The sequence below is a fragment of the Anas acuta genome, chromosome 14, assembly GCF_963932015.1.
Source record: "Anas acuta chromosome 14, bAnaAcu1.1, whole genome shotgun sequence".
Classification (NCBI taxonomy): domain Eukaryota; kingdom Metazoa; phylum Chordata; class Aves; order Anseriformes; family Anatidae; genus Anas; species Anas acuta.
This window is the reverse complement of record NC_088992.1, coordinates 455,124-478,956: the sequence shown is the minus strand read 5'-3', so window position 1 is coordinate 478,956 and position 23,833 is coordinate 455,124. Positions and strand designations below refer to the sequence as shown.

At 42.9% G+C, this 23,833-nt stretch overlaps 1 protein-coding gene and 1 long non-coding RNA gene across 6 annotated transcripts in view; one reads left to right on the top strand and one right to left on the bottom strand.

Moving 5' to 3' along the window:
* STK32A (serine/threonine kinase 32A) overlaps positions 1-22,257 on the top strand; it is a 34,434-nt gene extending 12,177 nt beyond the window's left edge. For 4 of the 5 annotated variants that reach the window (XM_068698406.1, XM_068698410.1, XM_068698411.1 and 1 more), the window contains 8 exons: positions 1,669-1,706; positions 8,771-8,860; positions 12,458-12,555; positions 14,488-14,604; positions 17,080-17,205; positions 18,221-18,433; positions 20,086-20,150; positions 21,032-22,257. In XM_068698406.1, coding sequence (XP_068554507.1) covers positions 1,669-1,706; positions 8,771-8,860; positions 12,458-12,555; positions 14,488-14,604; positions 17,080-17,205; positions 18,221-18,433; positions 20,086-20,150; positions 21,032-21,122 — 838 coding nt within the window. In that variant the 3' untranslated portion in view covers positions 21,123-22,257. The remainder of the gene's footprint in view (positions 1-1,668; positions 1,707-8,770; positions 8,861-12,457; positions 12,556-14,487; positions 14,605-17,079; positions 17,206-18,220; positions 18,434-20,085; positions 20,151-21,031) is intronic. The other variant, XM_068698409.1, reaches the window with a different exon arrangement.
* LOC137864346 (uncharacterized) lies at positions 2,285-10,772 on the bottom strand. The gene is made up of 2 exons (XR_011101428.1): positions 10,472-10,772; positions 2,285-4,004 (listed from the first exon to the last, which is right to left on the bottom strand). It is a non-coding gene; the product is annotated as an uncharacterized lncRNA (long non-coding RNA).
* Positions 22,258-23,833: the final 1,576 nt, after the last annotated feature.

The following is a 23,833-nucleotide window of genomic DNA, read 5'->3' as shown; positions in this document are numbered from 1 at the left end:
TTTACTCCCTTATAGAGATGTCGCTATTTTCATAACTTATTGCTACATTGTCAGTTTATACAGTAGAATACAAAGAGTATTTTGTGCATCCTCTTTTTTTTTTTTTTTTTTTACTTTAATATTTTTGTTTTAAAACCTTTGTACCTCATTTTTTGCTGTTTCCCCAAGCGTGAGATATTCAGTAATGTGCCCGAGATTGGTAACTGCTGTATAGTAGATGTGGAGCCATGATGAATTTCCCTACTGTGTGGTGTTGTTGTTGTTATTGTTTGTTTTGTTTTGATAGTCTAGAGGAAAAAAGAAGATTAAAAGCAATATGGACTATTTTTCTACTCCTGAAGAAAATAAAACCATTAATAAATAAAATTCCAAACAAAGTGGGGTGACTCTGAGAGCTGTTTTTCCTCCCCGTCTTACCCATATTGCTACCACCCCGTGACTACCCAGCGTAGTGGTTGGTAGTGAGTCTGCATCTCTGACTGGAGCATCTCTAAACATGGATGCTGGTACAATCTGGACTGCCCTCTGCACCTTTCAGAGCACTATTTTGGGAATTATGGCAAATGTGGTTCAAGGTTACTGAGTCAATGTCTCTAGCTAAAACCCTACTACTCTCAAACCACCAAAAACGCAAGAAAGCGCACAGAGCTGCCAAACGCTTTGTGGCAACGCTTCAGGCAAGTTGGTGGGGTTTGTTTTTATTTTACATGAAAATTAATAAAACTAGTTGAACTTTGAATGTAAAACTCAGAATTAGCAATTTACTCCAAGTAGCTTCCTTTTGCTTAGAGAAGAAGAAACACTTTTATGTCAAATGTCACTGTTCTATGAAAAATAACTTTTTTCATAATGGAGTATGAAAAATATACATTAATAGCTGGCCAAGAAGGTTTTACAGTTAGTATTAATAACAGTGCCCATAAGATTTCCAAGCCATCACACAAAGTAGTTGAGGTATTTTCCTCAAAAAGCTGTTTCTGGGGTAGAAAATTAATTCAGGGTGCAAATGTGGAAACTCTTCCATAGAAATGAAACAGAAAGTCCAGATTGCTGCAGCTTTTTGTATGTTTGGCTTAGATCGGTGCCGGTCAGTACATCCACAAGTGAACAACGTTTTTTTTTGTCAAGAGCCTTCCTGTGTTTGCACCTTTCATAGCAGAAGCTTTTATCCATCACTGAAGAAATATCTTGTTTAGACACAGGAGCACCTTCCTTGTTATGTTGCTCTATTGTTTCACCTGCAGCTAAAGGACTCCCATGATGCAGTAAGGACAATAGGTGCCATTTGTTTACTTTGCTCCAACATTTGATTTTTACTGGATACATGGGGAACAGCTTTCAATACAGTACTGAAGCAGAATTAGAAGAAAAAAAAAAAATAAAAATAAGCTGTAGCATTGCAGAAGCAGGTGCTGTTAGCAGCTAGGCTACACTTCAGTTATATGACTGTACCTTCATTTCTGTTTTTATTGCTTGATTAGTTGTTCTCTTATCATATCTGAAATCAAACCTTGCAGAAACATTAGAGCTGAAGAACCCAAGCAAAGAACCTTCTAGGGCATAATTGAAGTAGGTCCCTCTAGAGCTTGGGTATTCATAAAGTATCTGCAGCCTTGTTTCACATCACTTCCATAAGCTAATGGCAGTTTCCTCTTTCCTCTTTCTTAGAGATATCAAGCCTGACAACATTTTGCTGGATGAGCATGGTAAGTGCCACTTCTCTGTGGTCATGCATATGCATAAAGGTAGAGACAGGAATAGTATGTCCATGCTGAATTTTAGGTATTTGCTGTTTTCCTCATTTTGTGTTGCTTTCTCTCTCAGTTCACGAGCAGTTTGGAACAGAAAATATCCTTTTGTGTTTTGGCTGATGTCTTTTACTTTCTGAGCAGCAGCATTGTGTACATTCAGGGCATTATGCACCCCTCATTGCAGTGTTATTTCTAAGGGTGCATTAGTGTTTAATCAACACCTCCTCTGACTGACTCAAAAACATCTCTAGAAGTCATTGGCAGGTTTGATGCATTCCATGCTACTTGGGGTCAATTGCCTAACAAACCTTATTTTAAGACCTTTACTGTTGCTTAAAATTTACTTGAAATGTAATCATTTGAATGCAAATGTACATGCAGTTATGGACTGTATGTAATGTATGTTTATGAACAGATTGTATTATGATTGAACAGATCATCTTCGTTCAGGTACTTTCTTCTTCCTAAAGCATTTGACTTTCAGAGGGAGCTCCGGAGAAGGTATGGGCTTGGGTATATTGCAGGTGTTGCTATAAATCTTCCCTTAGTCTTGTCTCAGGAAAAACCCTTACTATAGTCTTGTGAGATCTCTGGACACTCTTTGTGTCCTGGCAAAGCAGCCACCATGAAGAGTTGTTCTGATATTTATCAGCTTTTAGGTCATTAAAAAAGCATTTTGTCATTGATTATTTTCTGGAAAATCCATGTAACTGTTCTGTTGCGAGAAATCTTCATTAGCAATGACAGTAAGCCACTTCAAGAGAAAATGTCAGGAGACATTTTCAAGAGAAGAGTACAGGAGTGCACCATATCTTAATGTATTATCATTTCAGAGGCTTTAATGTGGATCCTGATGCTCTTGCAGAATTGACACAGTTCACATGTGTAACTAGGCCTGCCAGGAACACCTGAGCCCAGGCTCTAGTAGCTTCGCATATGACCTCTACTTTCATTATTTATTGAGGAGCTGTCAGCAAAGCCGCTCCCAGCACAGGCTGCCAGTGTCTGCTGGGGCAGGATGTGCTGGGCTGGGCCCCGCTCCCTGGGCAGCTTCCCCCACGAACTGCAGGATCACCTGAGTGGGAGCCGCTGGAACGTAGGTCAGCCTTCTGCCAAAGAGGGAAGGACAAAGGGAAGAGAGGTGCTGCATGCCTCTGCAGCTGCATTCAGCTCAGCAGCACATCGTCTACAAAACTCCGTAATGACACTGCAATTTGGGTTAATTTCTGAGCCTATTCTCTAGTCACAGAGATATTTTAACTGTCTGCTGCAGAGTTTTCAGAGTTATTTTCTGTGACTGTACCCCTGACTTCAGTGTCCTTCTGACTATGACTTCTTGTTCTATTTCTTTTCCTGCTGCATCTTCACCCAAAGATGTGTTCTCTCATGCATACAGAAAGCTTTGTGCACGCAGTTTGACTTCTGTCCCCTGAGCAGCTGTTATCAGGGTATGTTTATCTACATTTAGCCTCATAGGTTGAGCTTGTTTTTGTGTCTCCTTCCCTATGGAATGAAGCTGCAGGTCCCCATTCCCTCTCCTCTTCCTTCACCAGGCTTTCATAACTTTCCAGAAAGCACGTGCAATCTACTAATCGGCTTTTGTAATGTTTTTGATTGAGACCAGTCCCCTCAGAGCATAAAACACCTGAAAGCCTTCAACAGTCAGATTCCAGTCTTTCATCTCTTGACTCCTCTTACCTTCCAGCTCTGCCCTTTGGCCCATCTTCCAGCTGTGAAGTGCCTTCCCCTGCTGTCACTCTTCACCTCCCATGCTTATGAGTGGAAGACTTTTGTGTCTGTTGCAAAGTGCAGTGCCCTCTTTGTTGGTGTTGACTGCTGACAGGGACAAAGGAGCCCTTGCACACACCACCTAGCCTTTGAGTAGGAGGCTGTTTCAGACTGTTGATAGTGCCAGTGCTTCTCATGATTTCACAGACTGACATGTCACCCTGCTGCTGACTGTCACAAACATAACACACACCTGATGTGTTTGCCTCTGTCTATCTGGTCAGTGACATTCTGTAGTACCCTATCAATTTCAGCTAAGAAATTGAAGTGAGCCCTAAGTAAAGGAGAATATAAGAGAAATGTCTTTCTGCACAATAAATAAAGCAGTTGTTAGAGATTTGGATCAAGTCCCAAAATGAAGAAATCTTCAGTAGATGACCACCTTCAACAGTCATTCCAAGCACAAAGTGATTTCCTCCTTTAGTGGTAAGTCTATCGATTTGTCTCAATGGCAGCACAGCTCACCTGGGAATAAAAGAATATAACAGATGGCAGTTTCCAGGAATAGTGACTAATTCCTCAGGAGGTTTGGGCCAGGTCCTTTGTCTAATAAAACTGAAGAAAAACTCAGTTATATCTCTAGTAAAATGGAGATTTTTTTTTTTCCAAGAACCTTGTAGTGGCTTTGCACAATATTATTTCTTATTCCACTACCCAAAGGATCTCTAGAGCAGAGCTAAAATGCGTGAATTCATGCCAACACGGCAACAGGAATGTGATGGGAGCTTATGGCTGTAATAGGAGCTTAACTGCCAGGTCCCAGAGACTTAGTTTGTGGCATTTGCTCTCTAACCTCAATTAAGTTACAGCACATTCTGAGAGACCTCATACTCTGCAACATTTACTATCTCTAGTTTCACATTCTTTAAAATGTTATCTGAGTTTACAGAAACCTTTTTTTTTTTCCTCCACAAAAGGTATTCTAGAATGGTGAAGGAATTATGTAGTAAGAGATGCTAAATTTAATAACAATTATTTGTCCTAATGCATAACAGGGCATTACATGGAAATAATATATTATTTAGAAACTGGAAGTACTTAGAGATTTTGAGCAATCAAGAAAACATGAGGCTTAGAGTTTGACCCTAAAGCTCAACATCAGAACCCAGCATTCCCCTCTTGTCTACCAGTAGCTGATGTCTCCGTTTGTCCAGTCCCCTCTGGCCTGTAATGCTGCAGTTCAGCAACGTAATGTTCAGCCTTATCACACCACGCTGAGCCTTCTTCCTGAAGTCTAAAGGGCATGATTTCATATGTTCCCAAGTGGGCTAGTTTAAAAAACCTGTGATTTGTTTGAAGTGAATCATTTAAAGGATACATTGAGAGAAGGGGATATTTATGCTTAGAATATTAAATTCTTAATAAGTCTGTGATTCATATATATCAAAACAGCTCCCCACAAAGTGGAATGAGAGACAGAGATGAAAGAAAAAACAATGCAAGGACAGAGAGGACATATTCAGACAAGAAAATTATAAGTAATCCTTTTCTTTCAATTACTCCCCAGTGTTTTGATGCCCCTTCTTTTCTGGGAAGTGAAGGAAGCAAGGACCTGGCTGATTCTGTAAAGCAATGAAAGACAGCATGTGAGAGGCATGCTCATCCCACACATGGTCTTCCAGCAGTTCATATGGTTAACCAGAGGGACCTCAAGTTTTATTTTTTCCTTCAGACTTGACCCTGATAAGCATCACAAATTTACTAAGGAAATCTACGTGTTGGTGGGACTAACAGCCTATGAGCACATGGGTGCAGAGAAAGGTCTGACCTAGATGGGGCTGTTAGCAGATTAGCCGTCCTGGTGAGCACTACATGTCTTTTTCTGGTTCAGAGACAGCCTAATCATGGAATATGAAACTGCTGAAAAGCTGGATGATAAATTCATTGGCAGGGGCTGAGGGATGTGTTCATCTTTGCCAGATGCTGATATGGAGGTGGGAGTTCAGTGGCTGAGGCATGATCTTTACAACACAGGTCTCCTCTGCCCCATGCATGCCCAGCAGCAGTGCCTGGAGCTGTGCACACCAGGGCTCTGTGCAAGGCAGGAGGCTGGTGCCTGACAAAGGGGTGGTCCTTGTCCTTCAAGACATACAGCTAGACACTGATTGTGCCCCAATTTGTATGATGCGCAGCAGGCTGGTCCTGACAGAAATCTGTTCCCACTCCTAGAACATCTGTAAAGAAGCTGTACCTGTGTGCGCACCTGTGCTATGAGCTGCCAGACACACGGTTTAGTTGTGCCTGCACTAGGGTACATTTTGCACCCTGACCATGGCTAATTTGGCATAGGGATGAGGGGGGCTCCAGTGTTTTACACACTGTGCACCTATCACTGAAGAGACACAGGCAGGAACAATGGATGCAATACAGTCTTTTTAGGTGGTATCACGAACTGTACTGTTTCCCAAATTTTCCCAGCTAGATCAGATGCTTGCAGCAGGCAAATTGGTATCACTGTTCCCACATAAAATATCTAGGCCCAATTGTAAAGATTTCCTTAAATGCTTCACAGCATCCGGAGAAAATAACAGGTGCTCACTACCAAAGCATCAACTTTTAGCCATATGAAGGTGATGTCATTTTACTTAAGAAAATTAAACAGAAGTGAATTTCTAGCTGCTGAAGCTAATGTCTGAGGGAAGCATTGTCATAGTATCTCCATTGGTAAGAGCCACTTTCATTTGTTCCTCTGTGGTAAAGGAAACAACAGCAATTCAGCCACTCCCTGTTATTACAGAGGAGGGTGATGAGTCTGCAAAATTCAATAAACAACACTTCTGATGGTTTTGATAACGAGTCCAGCTCTGCCAGGAACAAACAGGTTCAGTGCCTTAAGAGAAAATGCACGAGGTCAGGAAGAAGAAAAGACTATCCGCATTTATTCAGAAGAATTAGGCTACACCAACCCACAAGGTTCAAAGAAATTCACTTCAGTGAAGTCAGCCTTGTATTGATTGCCCATACGGCTATACATAATTAGTCTGCTCACTGATACGAGTTTAGGGAATAAGCAGTAACAAATTGAGTGCTCACAAACAAACAAACAAACACCACCACCAAGTAAATGAGCAGACAAGCTAGGAGGATGTATTTCCTTTCATATCCCTGCAAATCACATCCACTCTTTTTATTTCCTTTTCAGCTTGTACGCAGCAGTTGTGCATATTGCAGCAGCAATAACAGAAAACATTCCTACCCTGTAAGGGGATATTAATGATTTCTTGTGCAAGGATCTTTTGCTTGTTGTAATATATATTTTGTTCCATTCTGAAAACATCCTCAAAGGAGGAAAAATAAGAGGTGCTTAGTACCTGGGATCAACAAAGCCACTGCTAACCCTACTTGGAAACACTGGAAAATCCTCTCTAAATGCAAACATCATTAAAATAAGCTGACTTGTGCCAGGAGGCACAATTATGAAGGCAGAAAGCAGTATCAGTGCACCAACAGGTGTGGATAGAGTTCATCCTGTAGGTTTTCTTACTAGTCCTTTTAAGAGGATGATGCTTGCTAGTTCCTGCAGAATAGGACATGTCAGGTAGTTATCTTTAGCTCAGCTTTGAAAAGGCTGAAGTTGTGCTTTAGAAAGACAGTAGTTGCTCACAATAAAACATGCTTCCTATGGAAACATTGGGAACAGGGTGTTGTGCTTTGAGCAGCCTTGATGAAGGCTGTGCAGACAAAGCATGTTGTAGAAGTCTCATGTGGTTTTGCTGCTGTTGCTGCGACCCATTCCACATCTTCCATTCCTCCCTTTCCTGGGCATAGGCTTAGCACTTGCTGCTCCCCTACGTTCCAGCCCTCAGCTTAGCTGGGAGCCGCTTCTGAGGCAGGTCCTCGCCCTGCACGAGCCAGAGTCACCAGCCTGGGATGCAGTCAGGGAGCCCCATTCTGTCCAGCAGGACACTGGGCTTCTTGAACAGCATAAGCTGATGCTTCAAGGCTGTTTTTGTTTGTTTTTAGTTTGATTTTTGTTTTTTCTTTCTCCAAGTGGTGCCTATTTTATAACTGCTATACTAAAGTTACTATATTAAAAAATAAGCATTGATAAATTTACATTTACAGACTATAAATGAGAATGTTTTTTCTTCTCTAGTTTTGTAACACTTCCTGCTTCATTTCTTTCTTCTCTCATTACACTCAGACTGCACATCTCTGTCCTTTTATGCTGGTCACCCTCTTACATTTGCAGCAGATAAATACCTACCTGCTGAAGTCCTCTGTGCTGGCAGATGTGTATTGCACAACATACATAGTGCAAAGCGAGGAAGTGCTGACAGAAACCCTGGACTTCTGTATCCCATATGGGCTTTTCCACATCGTACACCAGTCCCACTTTCCCATCAAGGGCACAGATAGGTGATGTTCAAGACAACGTTGCATGGCAGTCACCATTCAGTTGTGCTACTGTGCTGGTACTTCCATGTCCTTTCACAGACCAAACCAAAACCACAGTAAGTCTCTGCCTGAAAGTTACATTTTATTTTCAAGCCTGCAGCAACTGTTTCCATTAGTGATGTATTAAAGGTCACTTGGTTCTATGAACAGAAGATTATTGATTCTTAAACTACTCTGAAGTGATCACTGAAGAGATTACAAACATGGTATATAATGTCCTCTCTTCCTCTTCCAACCACTTACAGTTTAAAACAGGTTAGAATTTGAGCCCAGGAAAAAAAAAAAAAAAAGTCTTCCAGCAGCACTGAAACGAAGCTATGAAGTTAAGGATGGAAATAAATGAGAAAGGTTGGGAAATTCCCTTTAGAATGACTTTCATCAGAAGAGACAATTTGGTAGCATATCGTTTTACACCAGCACAGAACTCATGAGATAAGAAATCGAGATATAACATAGGCTAAAAATATCACATTCTTATTGCTCAAAAATATCAGAGATTTTTTTTTTTTAAAAAAAAAAAAAGGTTGACTTTTTTTGGTAAGGAGAGGTAAGTTCCCTTTTTCCAAAATTTTGTAAAAAACAATCATTATTAGGTGACTAGTTGGAGAACTCCAATCTTTTTTTTTCCTCTGGAGAGCAAAATCATCTTCATCTAACAAGATACATCTGTAAGCAACCTGTAAGCTGAAATACTTTCTGTAACTTCTGGCACCAGATTTATTTTTTTTCTGGAAATACCTTTCCATGGAGTATCTTACTGTAAGCTTCTGATTCAAGGCTATTTCTTGTGTAAAATTAAAGCAAATCTGCTTACACATTAACCTCTCTTTCAGGACACGTGCACATCACTGATTTCAATATTGCCACGATGCTGACTAAAGAAATGCAAGTTTCCACAATTGCCGGCACAAAGCCATATATGGGTAAGAACTGATTAAAATTACACGTTCTTGAATTGCCATCTTACGGGCCTGATTTGTCAGCTGCAGTGGGATACAACTGAAGCCCTTTGTGATGCAAGTTTGAATTCTTGTTCCTGGTATGTAACAAAAGACACACATCTGTGTGACATGAGAAACTACCCAGCTAGTGCTGCAGAGGACCCCCCCACACACCCCTATGCAGCTGGATGAGGTGTGGCAGGCACCAACTTCACACAGCTGAACAAAGCAAGCCTATTACAAACACTAATTTTAGCAGCATTGTACCGTGCTGTACAGCTTAGTTTCGATGATAAATTAAGATAGTTACATGCCTGGGATCTCAGAGCATGTCACAAGCAGTGCCAAGTCATGAAATAGTAGAATCATAGAATCATTCAGGTTGGAAAAGACCTTCAAGATCATCTGGTCCAACCATCACCCTACTCCCAATATCACCCACTATACCATGTTCCTAAGCACCACATCCAACCTTTCCTCGAATACCCCAGGGACAGTGACACCACCCTGGGCAACCCATTTATTTCCACGGATCTCTTTTTTTCTTTCTGTTAGTGATGAAATGCTCTTACTGCCTTTGAGAAGGGAAATGAAGCACAAAGGCTTGTACTGATTTAGTGAGGGACTGAATACAAGCTTTACACTGCTGCATCACTGACTCATAATTTGCATTTTTATATAAGCTAGCTGCTTTAAGAATTAGTTTCACCCTGTGCTTAGGAGTGGTGAGGGGATGGGAACTTGCTCTTTCCATGTGCCAGATACCAGCAGGGCAATGTGCAGGGGGCTCCAGAGCACAGTGGTGAGGGACAAAGCCTCAGCTGCACAAAGGAGGCACAGCTGGTGCAAATGTGGCTACCACATCAGGGAGATAAATGCTGAACCTGTATTTCAGTCTTTCTGAAAACTTCTCCCATTGTCCCTCTGTTGTTGATATGGGATTTGGCAGTTCCAAGCAAGTCCCTGCAGCCCCAACAGGGCTCTGCAGGGCCATGGAGGCAGCCACCTGCGGCACGTGGAGCTAGTGCTCTCACTGTGGGAGCTGGGCACCAGCCTCCAGGTCCCCACGGATCTGAGTAGCCAGGTTGGTTGTTATGGTTACAAGCCCTCCCTTTCCTCTTCTTTCTTTGATTTCTAAAAATTGCATTTTTTATGAAGCTTTTAACCTCCAGGCAATGGCATGGAACTAGTCCCAGGCAGGAAAACTGCTCTGGCAGCTGTCGGGGTGCACAAAGGGATGTCCTCTGGGGCAAGGTGGCTCTGGAGCACTCAGTTGCTTCACTGCAGTGTTGAGCCAGGTGTAGGAACAGTTTTTATGAGCAGATCAGTACACATGCAGGGAAGAAAGACACACAGTCCTTGCTCCCTGAACAGACCTTGTTTCCCTACTACTCAAAAAAATAAAAAATAAATAAATTTTTAAAAAAAGTCCTTCTTATTATTTTCCCCTTTAGAATAGGAGTACAGGAACCTTACTCAGGCTTGCTTACTAGTCAGACCAGTGAAGCTGGCTATTCAGGTAGTAGAAGACCCACTGGATACTTACCACACAAGCACAGCTGGTAAACATAAAGCGGAACACTATGGACTTACCTAGGATGAATCAAGGCTGAAGCATGCAGGAAGCAAACTGCAGAGAAATGTCCTGAGTGAATGCAAAAAGAGCTCTTGTACAAACATCACACATAAAAGTCTTCATATTAGGTAAAGCACGAGTGTGACATTCCTAGGTGAAACAAAACTACTCAGAAGGATTTCTACACAGCTAGCACTAAATACAAAACAAAAAGCTTTCTTACAGAGTAAGACCATCTGCCAGACCTAAATATCAAGACCTCCATACAGCTACTGCAAAGCCAGATCCCTGAGGGAAGGGGAGGAACCCAGCATTCTCCTTTTCATCAGAAGCCCCAAAGTGACCTCTCACCTTTGCATCACCTGGTGCAATCATCTTAAAAAGGAAAACATGCACAGAAGGAAATTACTGCTCCCTGGTTTCACTTTTGTTTTATTTAGAGTAGTTCTTGCCTCCCTTCTCACTCACGAAATAAAGCACAGTATTTTTTTCCCCTTCATCTCAAAAGAGAAATTTATTACCTAAGGAAGAGAGGGAGTATTTTAGCCTGTGCCTCCATTCACTTTGTATTAGCATGGTAGCTTCCTCCTAAAAGGCTGTGGTACTTAGGCTTCATTCAGTTAAAATTTGCTTTTCGTCACCAAGGGTGCAGTTGACACTATGTCTACATTTATGCTGCATATTAATGTTTCTAAAGAGCTGCTTTCGTTCACTGTGTGGGGCTGCATTTAGTTTCTACCAGATGGAAGTACTTTAAATATGAGCAAAGAGAGATGAGTGGGAAGGGAACAGCTTTCAAACATGGACATCTACTAAGCACTAGCTGAAGAGCAGAGAGGCTTTCTGAGGGAAGTGAGAAGATATTCAGTCCAATTTTATGCGTAGATTCAGAGAATCAGGGTTATTCCTTATTCTGGAGCATATTTACTATGGAGCAACGGGCAAGCACTGTGGCAGAAAAAGTCACTCCTTCTTTGTCTTTGAGAACAGAGGAGCATTGAGGAGATCCCTGTGCTGGGGCTATAGGGATCTCAGACACCACAAGACTGGGAGCACAGCAGCACCAGAGCAGTGAGTGGTTTTAGTGCTTTATGTGATATAGGAAATTACCTGGGTCTGGTAAATCTCTAAGTGGTTATGGGAGTTACATAAAGCATCCTGTAATCAACATAAATTGGATTGTATTTATCATTGTTGAATATTCAAGTCACACTGGTGGTGGCACACCTATTTATCAAGGCCACCCCATCATTTGCACACATCAATTAATTCAGTTTTGCAACAGTCCATTAGGAGTAGAAATCATTCAGTCCCATTTCACGGGTAGGGAAAGTAAGGCTCAGAGGACCTGACATGCTTGTTTGGGTTTTAACACAGCAGAAAATGTTTCATACCATGCTAATTGTACCCGTAGTTAGGCAGCAGGGTCAAGATTTCAAAGTGTGCCTGTTTCCAGGGCAGGCAAATATCTGGGTTAAACCTCTGTGCTGACAGCCGAGTCAGATGCCATCTCTGGTCCTGAAGCATGGTGATGAGAGCAAAGCAGGTCACAGGATCAGCAGGTGTTCGCATCCAGCTGCAGGGAGCAGCAGCAATGTGCCGCACAGCACTTGTCATGGTGCAGGGTCGGGTGGTTTGCAGGCGGGTGCTTGGTCTCATCTGGTCTTGGTTCCTCAGTATTGCAATGTTCTGCACCGCAAGACTGAGACACCATTGTGAAGCCTGACAAAGACCAAACAATGAACTGATGCCAGGAAGCCATGCTTAAATTTGTGCACCCCCTCGGTATTTTGGTAAAGGGCCAATCTACCAGTCACATACCATTGTTTTGAAGAAAAACACAGAAATGATCAGCAATGTGGTAATGGGTAATACGCTAATTTATGTCTTATGCAGCATAGCAGGGATGCTCTCTGTGTTGCTGGACGAGGTGTTCATTCTGTGCTGCTGATTTCCACTCTAGATTGCAGCAAGGCAAATGATCTCTTTTCTGTATTTCACAGCACCTGAAATGTTTAACTCCACAAAACCTACCGGCTATTCCTTCGCTGTGGACTGGTGGTCACTAGGAATCACTGCCTATGAGCTGCTCAGAGCCCGGGTACGGCGCACACGGCTGCTGTTGCTGTCTGTCCTCTCTTTCCTTAAGGCACTCTCTTGGGAAGGTTAATACCTTATAACAGGGATGAAAGTTCCAAGCTAAATTCAATGTTTTAAAGTTTATTACAGTATAGGCAGCAGAAACAAAATCTTCATCAGAACTTTTGTGATCACAGCTAAGAGCTCAGAGAGAAAAACACTGCAATACAGAGTAACTCATTGTGACAGTTCCTCACAGTGTCCAAGGACTTCTCAATTGGCACAGACTATTCAAGAAAAGTGGATCCATTGGATCCATCTGATTAATGAGTGAGAAATCCTTAAGTTTGGTCTGTAATATAGTTGACTCTGAACTCCCATCCTGCAAGAAATAAAAATAAAAATAAAAATAAAAATAAAATAAAATAATAATAATAATAATAATCTTGTTGCTTTTGCGATAAGACTGAGCAGTTTTAGCAAAAGCAAACCACAACATGTAAATTATTAATTAGGTACAATTCATGCCTGTTGTGTCAATGTTCTGCTTCTAACCTAGGTAAGGTTGGTGGCCTGGTAGACAAATGATGAGATCAGTGTTTTGGAACTGTTGTGTAAAAAGCTGAATAAAATTATTTAAATTATATTCTTCTAAGCAAAAGGTTGTTTAAAATCTTGAGAGGCTAGAAGACTTCTTTCAGTAAGAGCAAACACTTTTTAAAGATACCCTACAATCAATCTTTGCAGAAAGACTAAAAATATATATGATAAATATAAAGAACAGATTGTGAGTGATCAAGTTGGTACACATTAAGAGGACACTGTTGTCTGAACTGTTGAGTAACTCTAAAAATGTTAATATAATATGTGAATTTTCTATTTGTAAATTTAAACAAATTGTAGGACTGTTCATCACATTGATTTTTAACTTGATGGCATTATTTCCAAAGATAGAAGTAGAAGCGCTGTTAAGTATTCTAGTACTCACAGACATAATAAAAGGTATCTTCAGTGTATCTTACTGTATTGGAAGTGAAAGGAGACCTTGAGGTCCATCTAGTGTCTGCATGTGTTAAGCACAATGCACCTGATTTCGTCTCACAGTTTGTAGCTATTATTTTAAATGCATTTTTGACAGCATTCCTCTCCCTCTCCCTACCCTCTCTCCCCCCACCCAAATACTGTAAAAATCTGGGAATTAAAAATCTTCCCAAACAGCAGCACTCTTCCATTGCACGTTGTCTTTTTAAGCAAGACAGAAATGTTGCTGTAGGTAGGAGCTAAACATGGAGGTGACCTGGGCCACCTGTGTGCTAGCACTAGTTGCATCCTGCCCAGTTCAGATTCAGCTCCCCAGGTGTTCCACTGCCTGCAGGCAGCCCGACTCCATCCCTGCCCACGTGTGTAACAAAGCAGTCCTGAGGGACAGCTCAGGCTGCTGTCCGCTGTGCCGCTGTATTGCAGGTCATTCTGCAGCCTCGTGTCATTCCTGGGGCTTGTGGCCTCTCTTGGGGCAATATTTCTTCATATGGTCTGGTAGTTGGGAGAAATCCTGCTTCTTTTTACTTGTGTTGTATCCAACGTGAATGAAGAGCTGAGAACAGAAGAGCATTTTACAGGAATATTGGGAATGCTTTAATGGCAGCACTATATTTTAATCCTTTTTCATAGTCCTTCAAGATACAAATGTTGACAAGGCCAAGTAAACAAAAGCTGGTTAATGACTCTAGTTTTTGTTTTGCCTCCTATCTGTCACACTGTTTAAACATCTAGTTATTATTATTATTGTTCTTCCTGACATTATTATTTTGTTTATTACAGTGAGAGATTTTCAGTGGGGAGCTGGGAAATGTGCAAAGAGATTTTGTTTGGAGCTACCTTGTTCTAAAAAGATTTCCAAATGAGTTGGAAAAGGAGATGCATTAAAATGCTTTCCTTGTTGCATTTTTCACAGAGGCCATATCATATTCGCTCCAACACTTCCACAAATGAAATGGCTCACGTGTTCAAGACAGCTACAGTAATGTACCCTGCTGCCTGGTCCAAGGAAATGGTGACACTAATCAAAAAGGTAAGGGCAGCTGTGGAAGCAGACAGCTTAGGAGCATGGATGTTTTATAGCTGGAAGCCTGCTGGAATGAGTTAAGACTCCACTGGGCACTCTGGCCTTTGTACTAAATTGTGGGGATTCATTACAAACTGCATCCAGACCCAGTGTCGGTGACTTTCAGATGTTACTATATGATAAAGATCGAGTTTTTTAATACTATAGACACACTAATGTAATAATCAACTAACAGTACTGCTTCCTGGACTAATGGTGATGGAGTTTGTGTTGGCAACTGTGGCTGCTGCTAATGCATCTCTCCTAAGGACACAGGCAGTCTTCATTTCCAAAGGTTCTTCTATAACTTTGTCAGAATTATACTAGAACTTAGAAGTAGATGCTGATATATGTGTACACAAATTCGGCCCCCAAAAAATGCATAAAATTTTTGAATTATGAAAAAACATTCTTGCTAATAATGAAAAGATTTGCAAGCAGTGCAGGTAGTATTGAAATCCATTGATGTCATGAAGTTTATGCACCACTGTAATTAGTTATTAATAAACTATTATCAAAATTGCTTCAAAATCATTACTGGAATCATTTTGAAGCTGAAAATAATGTTTGTAGTGAAACTGTATCTCCAATAAGCAAAACTATTGTTTCTCAGTATCAGACACTGTATGCATACAATGGCAGCAAAGCTGAAATACTGACCTCTGCTTAACAGTACTAGCTGAAAATTTTTGGAAAATGTGTGAATAAATTTTCCAATTTTCATATAAGTGTAAGCAATAAAATAGTACTTAACTTACTGTGTTTTGTTCCAAATAGTATAGAGAAGTGTTATTTTGTCCTCTCTAATGAAACGCTCTCAAACTCTTTTAATGGAAACAAGACATTAATTCCTTGCTGAGACAGTAACGCAGCATATTTCCAAGACAGAAATTGAAGAATATCTCAATATACTTAAAATTATATGGAGCTGCAATTTCATTAAGCCTAACAGCAATATAGGTATATTTACTGCAGATGTCCTTTGTGTTGATATTCATTTTTATGTTAGAGGTTTTTCCCTTGGACCACAACATGCTGCAAGCCATACAGACTCCCTTGTGAATAAATAATGCAATGTCACAATTTAAATTTTCAAGTGTCCTTTGCATCTGCTCTGACATCCATAGGTATTATAAATGAAACCAGCTAGGGTATTTTCCTGGCTGAAGCATCTCCTGTGAAATTTTGTATGTATTAAGGTTCAAAGCCAAATATCATTCCTAGCAGATCTGCATCACTCATGTTAGTACTTAAACACTGAGTTCCATCGGGAGGAAATGGACTGTGAGTGATGTTAGTTTGGTCTGTATATACCACACACTCTGCATAGCTTTTGCCTCCCACAGCTCAGCTGCAGGCACTAACATGGGATGGAGACTCAAAGGGGTCCGGAAGGTGCAGATTGTCTGTTTTTCCTGCATGCTGCACACAGTCATCAGTTTATGCAATGCTGAATCCTCAATCTTCAAGACAATACTCAATCATTTCCTTCCACACAAGCAATTCCTACAGCACTGTTGAAAAAAAAATAAAAATAAAAATCAGAAAATAAGCAGTGTGAATCCATTATTTCACAATGGAGTGACGCATATTAATATTCCATGACTAGAGTTAGAAAACAGGAATGCTTTACTGATATGCTATTAAAATTGGAAAGCAGAAGCAAGAGTTCCCCATTCTGTAACAAATGCTTTTTCTTTTAACCTTGGGCAAATTGTTTAAAGTCACTGTGCCACCTCAGCTCCTCCTCCTAAAATGGTGATAAAAGTTGTTAATAAAAATGAGAATAAATAGAATTAAAGATTGTGAGCTACTTGTATATTCTGGTGAAGGTTGAGACGGCCATTGAAAACACAGAGTATTAATGCAGCATTGTTAATTGTGCTTTATTTCCTGGAGCTTTATTCAGCAGAGCCTTCACCATTGTCTTTGGCAGACAAGTAACATTTGAATAGCTTCAGTTTGCTTGCTTGCCCCAATTATCTGTAGCTTATGGGTTTTAACAATTTTAGCAATCACCCCCTTCGCAGAGGTGACTTGCACTTGTTTGGTTGCTGGTGCCAATCTCCTGGTTGTATGGAGTAAACCGACGGTCTAACCCAACTGGCAGACCTACCCAGGCCTCAAGCTTGTCCTCAGGTACAAATGACAATGATGTTCTTGAGCACCTCCTTGCCTTTGCAACCACATGCTGTTGCCACTGCACGTCCCTGGGTACCTGAACAGAGTGCAGGGGCAGTAACTAGCTAGCAACGGCAAAACTGGTACATTTGTGAAAAAGCAGGTATGGACACACATATACTCAAAAATCTGATCATTATTTCCCTTCTCTAGCTCTTTACCCAGTGTAACTTCACCACAGACATGTTTGTATGTACCTAGTCTTTCATTTCACGTTTTGGGGTCTCATTCTAACCTCTTGCATTTCACTCTTCACTGCAGTTGCTCGAGACAAATCCTGATAAGCGTTTTTCTCAGCTGAAAGATATCCAGGACTTTCCATATCTGTCAGATATAAACTGGGATGCTGTTCTCCAGAAAAGGATAATGCCAGAATTCATTCCCACAGTAAGGCCATTTTAAGTTTGAAATGTTCTTAATGTGTCAAAGTTCCTGTAACACGCTGCCCTTGCACCTTGCATCAAATCAGAGTGGGAACACAAAAACATCAGATGTCCTAAGGTAAAGGGGAAAAGAGGCAAGTGTAGAATTTTCACTTTCCTGCAGATGTAATAAAGACTAATGGGGGGTAACTATAAAGTATGGGTGCCCCAAACATGATCTGCTCAGTTTATAATATTATCAGAATTTCTGGTTACAGACTTGGTTTTACATGCCCATGAGCACCCTTGACATGTCAGATCAAATACATGATGCTATTTCTTGTGAGACATCCTGCACCGAGCCATTTTTCTTAGCAGCCCTGTTTAGAACCAGCTCTCCAAATGCAAAAATTAAAATTAATAATAATAATAATGATGATGATGAGCAGACATAGACTCATTATGAGCCTGGAAATCACCAGTCATTATGATAATTGTTTCTTCCTGTAATGATTCTCCCTAACAAGCCCATTGTTCATAGTAAAAGAACAAATACAGTAGATTAGTGTTTCTGATCCTTTTTTAATTGGATTTAAGCAGCACAAAAGTAACATAACCCTTTTTGAAAATAATCCGAGCATTGTTCTGTGCAGAGTAGCTCCAACTGGTTTTCACTTGGAGCCAAACAAAAGAAAGACTAAACTATGAATATTTATCTGCTTGTTTTTTCCCCTCTGTCAGTGGTTTTCTCTGTGGTGCTTGTACATGTATTGCTTTAAAACCCTTTTTACAAGACCTTGTACACCTTCCCGAGAGAGGCACAACCCAGCCAAGAAACACAGTTCTCACTGTCACTTTGAAGCAGCCAATGGGTTGAATATAAGTAGTAAGCACAAAGGGAGCAAGTGTTCTTTCAAATGATGCAAACACACCTTGACAATGTTCCACTGGCTGAGGAAACTGATAAAACATGTAAGATGTACAGCAGGTGTTTTGGCTACGTGTGCAATTGTAATTAATTCATTTTTTACAAAATTCAGTTCCCAGATGCATTCCAATTTATGAGACAGAGTCACTTCAAGACAGGCACTAGTCACTTCAGGCCACCTTTCTCTCCCCTCCAGAAAGGCAGACTGAACTGTGACCCAACCTTTGAACTTGAAGAAATGATCCTAGAATCCAAACCTCTTCATAAGAAAAAAAAGCGCTTGGCTAAAAAGGAAAAAGACACCAGCAAAAGCAATTCCTCACAGGTGAGAGCAAGCAGGTATATGCACATGGTTGAGAAGTCTCATTTTCCATGAAAGCTGCCTATTGCTTAGCAAGACCACAGCAAACTGTTTAAACAGACTATGGTTATTCCTTCAGGCAATTTTTTCTCGCAAGAGTCTCCTGCATTCCTTACCCAGATGTACTCCTCAGAGTGGTACAGCAGGACCAACACACACTATTGCTTTTCTAAAATCTCCAGTTAGGTGTGTGTGTTGGGGGGTAGGAGGTGGGGGGGATGGTAACCTGTAAATGTTGAAGTTAGGTGTATCTAAGTTGCAAAACACTCCAGAGACACTGCACAGTTTTTGTGGTGCTGGAGAGATTCTTCTGGGTAGAAATTTGTTCTTCTGTTCACTTCAGTTCTGTCTCAGGTGCTGCAAAAACATAAAACATCCAGGACCGTAAGCAACTCAGGAAGAGGTAGTGCTTTGAATACACAAGCTGGTATCAGTGAGCTTAGCAAAGTCCTGGGTTTGAAATATTCTGCTAGCCAGGAAGTGGTGTCACAACTCTTACTGGCTTCAATAATGCCAGAATTTCCTGTCTAGATCATGAAGATTGCTTTGGCTTTAAAAAAAAAAAAAAAAAAAAAAAAAAAAAAAAAAAAGCTTAATTCTTCCTTGTCCCTTTAATTATATGGTACTGAGATTTTCTTTAATACAGTTATGAAAAGGTAAGATGCATTTTTGACCACCTTATATATTTTACCAAACCCCCAGTCATAGTTTTTTCAAATGCAAAACTGATTCTTTTTTATTTGTTACCAATGGAAGCAAACATCCTTTAAAGCAACTGTTCTGCTGCTGCTCTAGTTGGCAGGGTGGCCAGAGCACTGTCCAAAGGCAAGTTGCTCTGTGCAGGGAGCAGACCTCAGAGAGTGGGTCGGTCTGGTTTCATGAAGCCAGGATGAATTGTGAACATTTATTCAAGAACGAATAGGCGAGAACATGTTTAAAGGTGACTTAACTTGGAAATGTGTTTGTCTGCAAAAAGGAGCCTTGTTGATCAAAGCACCCCAGCATTAAAAATCAACTGGGAACTCAGGACTTGACCCTGCATAAAGTTTGGCTTTATGTTTGGCTTTATGCAGTGTGCCATGCGTGTCATGTGCCCAGTGTGCCATGCCCTCCCTTGGCACTGGAGCCTTGTGCTTATTTGCCTTTCCAATAGCAAGAGCTTGGATAACTTGCTGTGTTGAGTCAAGATCTGTATGCCTGCTTAGGAGTACAGCTCTCTACACAGTTAACACAAGCAGCCAGAATCTGAATGGTTGCTTTAATGTAGACCTTCCACAAAATAGAGCGTGAAATAGCTCATGAGCTGCTGCCTCCCTCCTGCATTGTGCAGGAAATCTTGGGTACACTTCACTGTTTTAGGATTTTGCAGCCTGAGTTTTTTCTGCAATAGAATAGTCCCTGTGGATATACAATGTATAATTTGGAGCATGTATACCTACTGAGTTCTGTGTGAGGAGAGCTGTAATTCCATTCTCCCAACCGCAGTGCTGGAGATGCTCGGTACCTAAAGATGTCTTTGTATATCCTTGAAGCTGCTTTTGTGAAATCTTTTTGTGTCGACTGTGAATTTATTTTGTTATTCCTCATCCTTTTATTTTTCTATTCAAATGTGAAAGGCCTACCATCTTCAAAAGCACCTAGAGATGCTCCAGAGGGACTTCATTGTTTTCAACAGAGAAAAGTAAGTATTGATAATCAGGCAGTGAAACAGATGCTGGCACAATGACAAAGACTTTGGCAGACTTGGGTTTTGGGCCACCTCAGCAAACTGCAGACTGGGTTTTAGCAGCTTACTGAGGAAACTGTTGAGAAAAACAGACACTGGTGAAAGCAGCTTCAGCTGTTGGCTGCCAGGCACTGAAGAGGTGTTCTCATTCATGAGGAGGCAGCCAGGCCCATGGCCACAACCTGTGCTCATGGCCTGGCTTGCGAGGGCTGTTACTGGTAGTCCTGCAGTCAGCTCCCATCTCTAGTGGTACTACCAGTCCTGCCTCCAGACCACAGAGCTGCAGAGGGTAGGACCAGAAGCTGGTGGTAGAGCCCAGTGCCAGGCACATTCCTGGGCCAGGCGCTCTAGAGCGGTCGCTGCCTCCCGCTCCCCCACGCCGTTCTGTGGCTGCAGCCAGGTGCCCTGCACACACCCCGGCCAGCGTGGAAACTTCACGTCTTTGTGTGGACGTCAGCCCCCGGGGCTACGGCAGGGGTGCTGCCTCTGCAGGGAGGTGCAAGCCCAGGCCTCGGTGTCCACAGCAAAGACTTTCTTCCTCTTCCACCACTTTGCTGCTCCTGTCCTCAGTCCTCAGTGCCCCCACCCTGCATGCTGTCCTGCCACCAGGAGTGGGGTGGGGAGGGGCAGGGACAGGGAGGCAGGCTTGGTTGTAGCATGGCCAGGCTGTTCCCAAGCCCATAATGGACCTGCTGAAGTTCGGGTCTTCTCTATGGGTGGGCAGCCATCATCCTCCAGCAGCAGCCTGCACAGGAGGGCGCTGGGCTGGTGCGGGAGCAGACAGCTCACAGGCAGTGCCAGGCCCTCCTGCAGCTTAACCTTCTGTTCTGCCCTAGGGTGCAACACCAGCACAACGAAACCCAGGAGCATGCAGCACTGGCGAATTGCAGAGGCATGCACAAGGATGGCCAGAACAACAACCTCTGAGCACAATGACCCTGATAGTGCTACACAGCCCCACCGTGCCTCCTCCCACCCTCCCGCAGACCTGGGTGTGGAGGAGGCCCTGTGGAACGCCCTAACAGTTTGCCACCAGCAATTAGAATCAGAGCCCATTATTTTGCCTTTCTTGGTGGCAGGAATGTGACTGAGCCACTCAGCACTCTTCCCTTTGGGCTTGGCTAGCCAGTATTGCAGCCTTGGACCTGAGTGCCAGGCGACTGCCAGCAGGAGCAGAAGGGTTGGGAGTGCACCCTTAGTAGAGCTGTTACTGCCAGCTTCATCCTGGTGGGAGTCGCATCTGTGGGTCCTGCCTCTTCAGGAGCCAGGATTCCTGCATGGGGTCTCAGCTTATTGCTCTAGGTGGAAGAGGCAGCTCTGAGCTGCAGGGTCTCCACCAGCACAGGTGGAAGATGGCCTTTGCTTGCAGAGGTCTCCTGCAAACATCCTCTAAGTCTGGTTGTGGAGGGCTGGAGGTGGTGACCAACTCCTTCCCTATCTGGGTGGAGGCAGCAAAGGTTTCCCATGAAGCTGCCCTCTCACCGTGCTGTTTCCTGGCCCATTTCACACAGAGCTGGGCCAGCCTGGTGGGTGATCAGTGCACACAGACAGATTAGGTAGTGACAAGGTAACAACCAAGTATGGCAAATAAGCAGCATCCAGAAGCTTTTCCAGGTCATCCTGAAAAATTAATTCAACATCACATTAAACTGCTGCAGCTCTCTGAATCTGATGGAGTTGTGGCTTCCAACATCAGAGATAAATTTGAATATGTAGTTTTCATCTCTCTACAGTTGATTTTATACTTGATTTAAGCAGCTATTCTTTGCAGTAAAAGCTGTGCCCTTGGTGCATGCAGCCTTTGCCAAGACTGTGATTAGCCAAAGCATCTCTATTATGGTAATGCGGGGAATGATGCTATTACTTAAATGCTTTGGCAGACCCAACTTTTCACCTTGTTATTCAACGTTTTTACTAATCTCAGCAATATAACGAATGCGTGATGAACTGTGTGCCTCCCACTTGCCCAGAGGTGTTCTTGTATCCCCTGTGCCTTCCTGTCTTTCTCTCTCTGTTTAAATCTGATTAACTGAATAAAAACAACAGCAAATGAAAGGTTCCTTCCCAGATAATCAAAAGCCAATGTTACGTCTGAGGTCACTTGCATTGCAAGGCAGAGTGGATGTTCCTCCTGCCTAGTACCGTCTAGGACTTTACTGGACTCTCAGTTTAAATCTTTTCTCCCAGATGAAGACTCCCTCTGCATCTCGAGCTGTGGATTTTGGGAAATGTGTGGTTTAAGCATGTGCACAAGCAAGCCGTAATCCCAGTGACTACTGGGGGAGGAGCGCCTCCATTCCTCTTGAGCATGCAGCAGCCACACATTCCCTACGCAGACCAGACCATGAGCCCTCTGTGGGTCACATCAGGCCTGCCCTCCCAGCCAGGAATAGCCCTGGGGGGATGCAGATCTCTGGGGCAGCCTGGCGTGGCTGCAGCAGGGCTGTGTGCAATCCCATGTAGGCTGCCAGGGGGAATGGGCTCTCTGGGCAGTCTGGTGTGTGGTGCAAGGTGCTGGGGACCCTGCCCTGCTTCCTCTGTGCTAAGGCAGCCCCAGTGTCAGCCTCCATACTGCCACCCTGACAGCTCTGTCCCCCACAGGACAGCTTCTCTGCTTCTCCTACCCACCTGGCCTCTCTTGCAGTAATTTGTAACATAGACTTAGGTGGCATCAGCAGCAGCTGTGGGCTCAGACATCTTTGTTAACAGGCAGGTATCGGGGGGATGCCGGCACAGCCATGCCAGCAGCTCCTTGGACTTGAAGGGGCCTGCTCTGGCCTGCACTGAGCACACTTCTGGTGTGGTGCCGTGGTGATGTGCACAGTAACAACAAGCAGCCCCACAGCTTTAGGGGACTGTAGCAGTTTGCTGCTGTCACATGAGGGTGCACTGGCAAGGTGCAGCCGCTTCTGGGTGAAAGCTGCAGGGACCGAGGGCTGCAGCACTCTCTGCAGTGAGCCTGTTTCCTGGGCGCAGCTGGCCAGAGTCCCCAGGGTGACTGCACCAGTTTACTGAGGTGTCATCACCGTCACCCACATGCTGTGCCCGTTGGTTTGCTTTAGTTGCTGGGGTCAGGCTCTTGGCATAGCTGCAGCATGGCATCTGGACAGGGCTGGGGGTGCAGCAGTGTCACTATATGCTGCTAGGATGGAAACAAACAAATGGGAAAAATTACCCTTTTCTGTCCAGGGAGCTGCAAAACAAGCAGAATTAGTTCACCAGTAAGTTGGTTCAGAGTCTGGGAGGGCTCAGTCAAGTCTGGTTGTGGCAACAGCTCTACCTGTCACCTCAGAGCACACAGCTACAGTCACCTCACCCTGGTGCCGCAGCAGAGAGGCTCATACACCACAGACCCAGACAAGGAAACTGCTGCTCCTGGCTGGGGCAAACAGCTATTGCTGCATCAGTACTGGTGTACTCTCTGACCAAAAACTAACAAACAAACAAAAAAAAAACAACCCACCAACCAAACCTCCTCAAACAGTTAAGAGAGAACATTGCATCTTTAAAAATTCCCCACAGACCTCTAAAACAATCTCTACTCTCAGAGGCACAGCCTCAGCTTAATCACTACCAGGCAACAGGGAAATATCTTAAATTATTTGATGGCAGAGGTTCACAAAACTTCCAAGTATGAA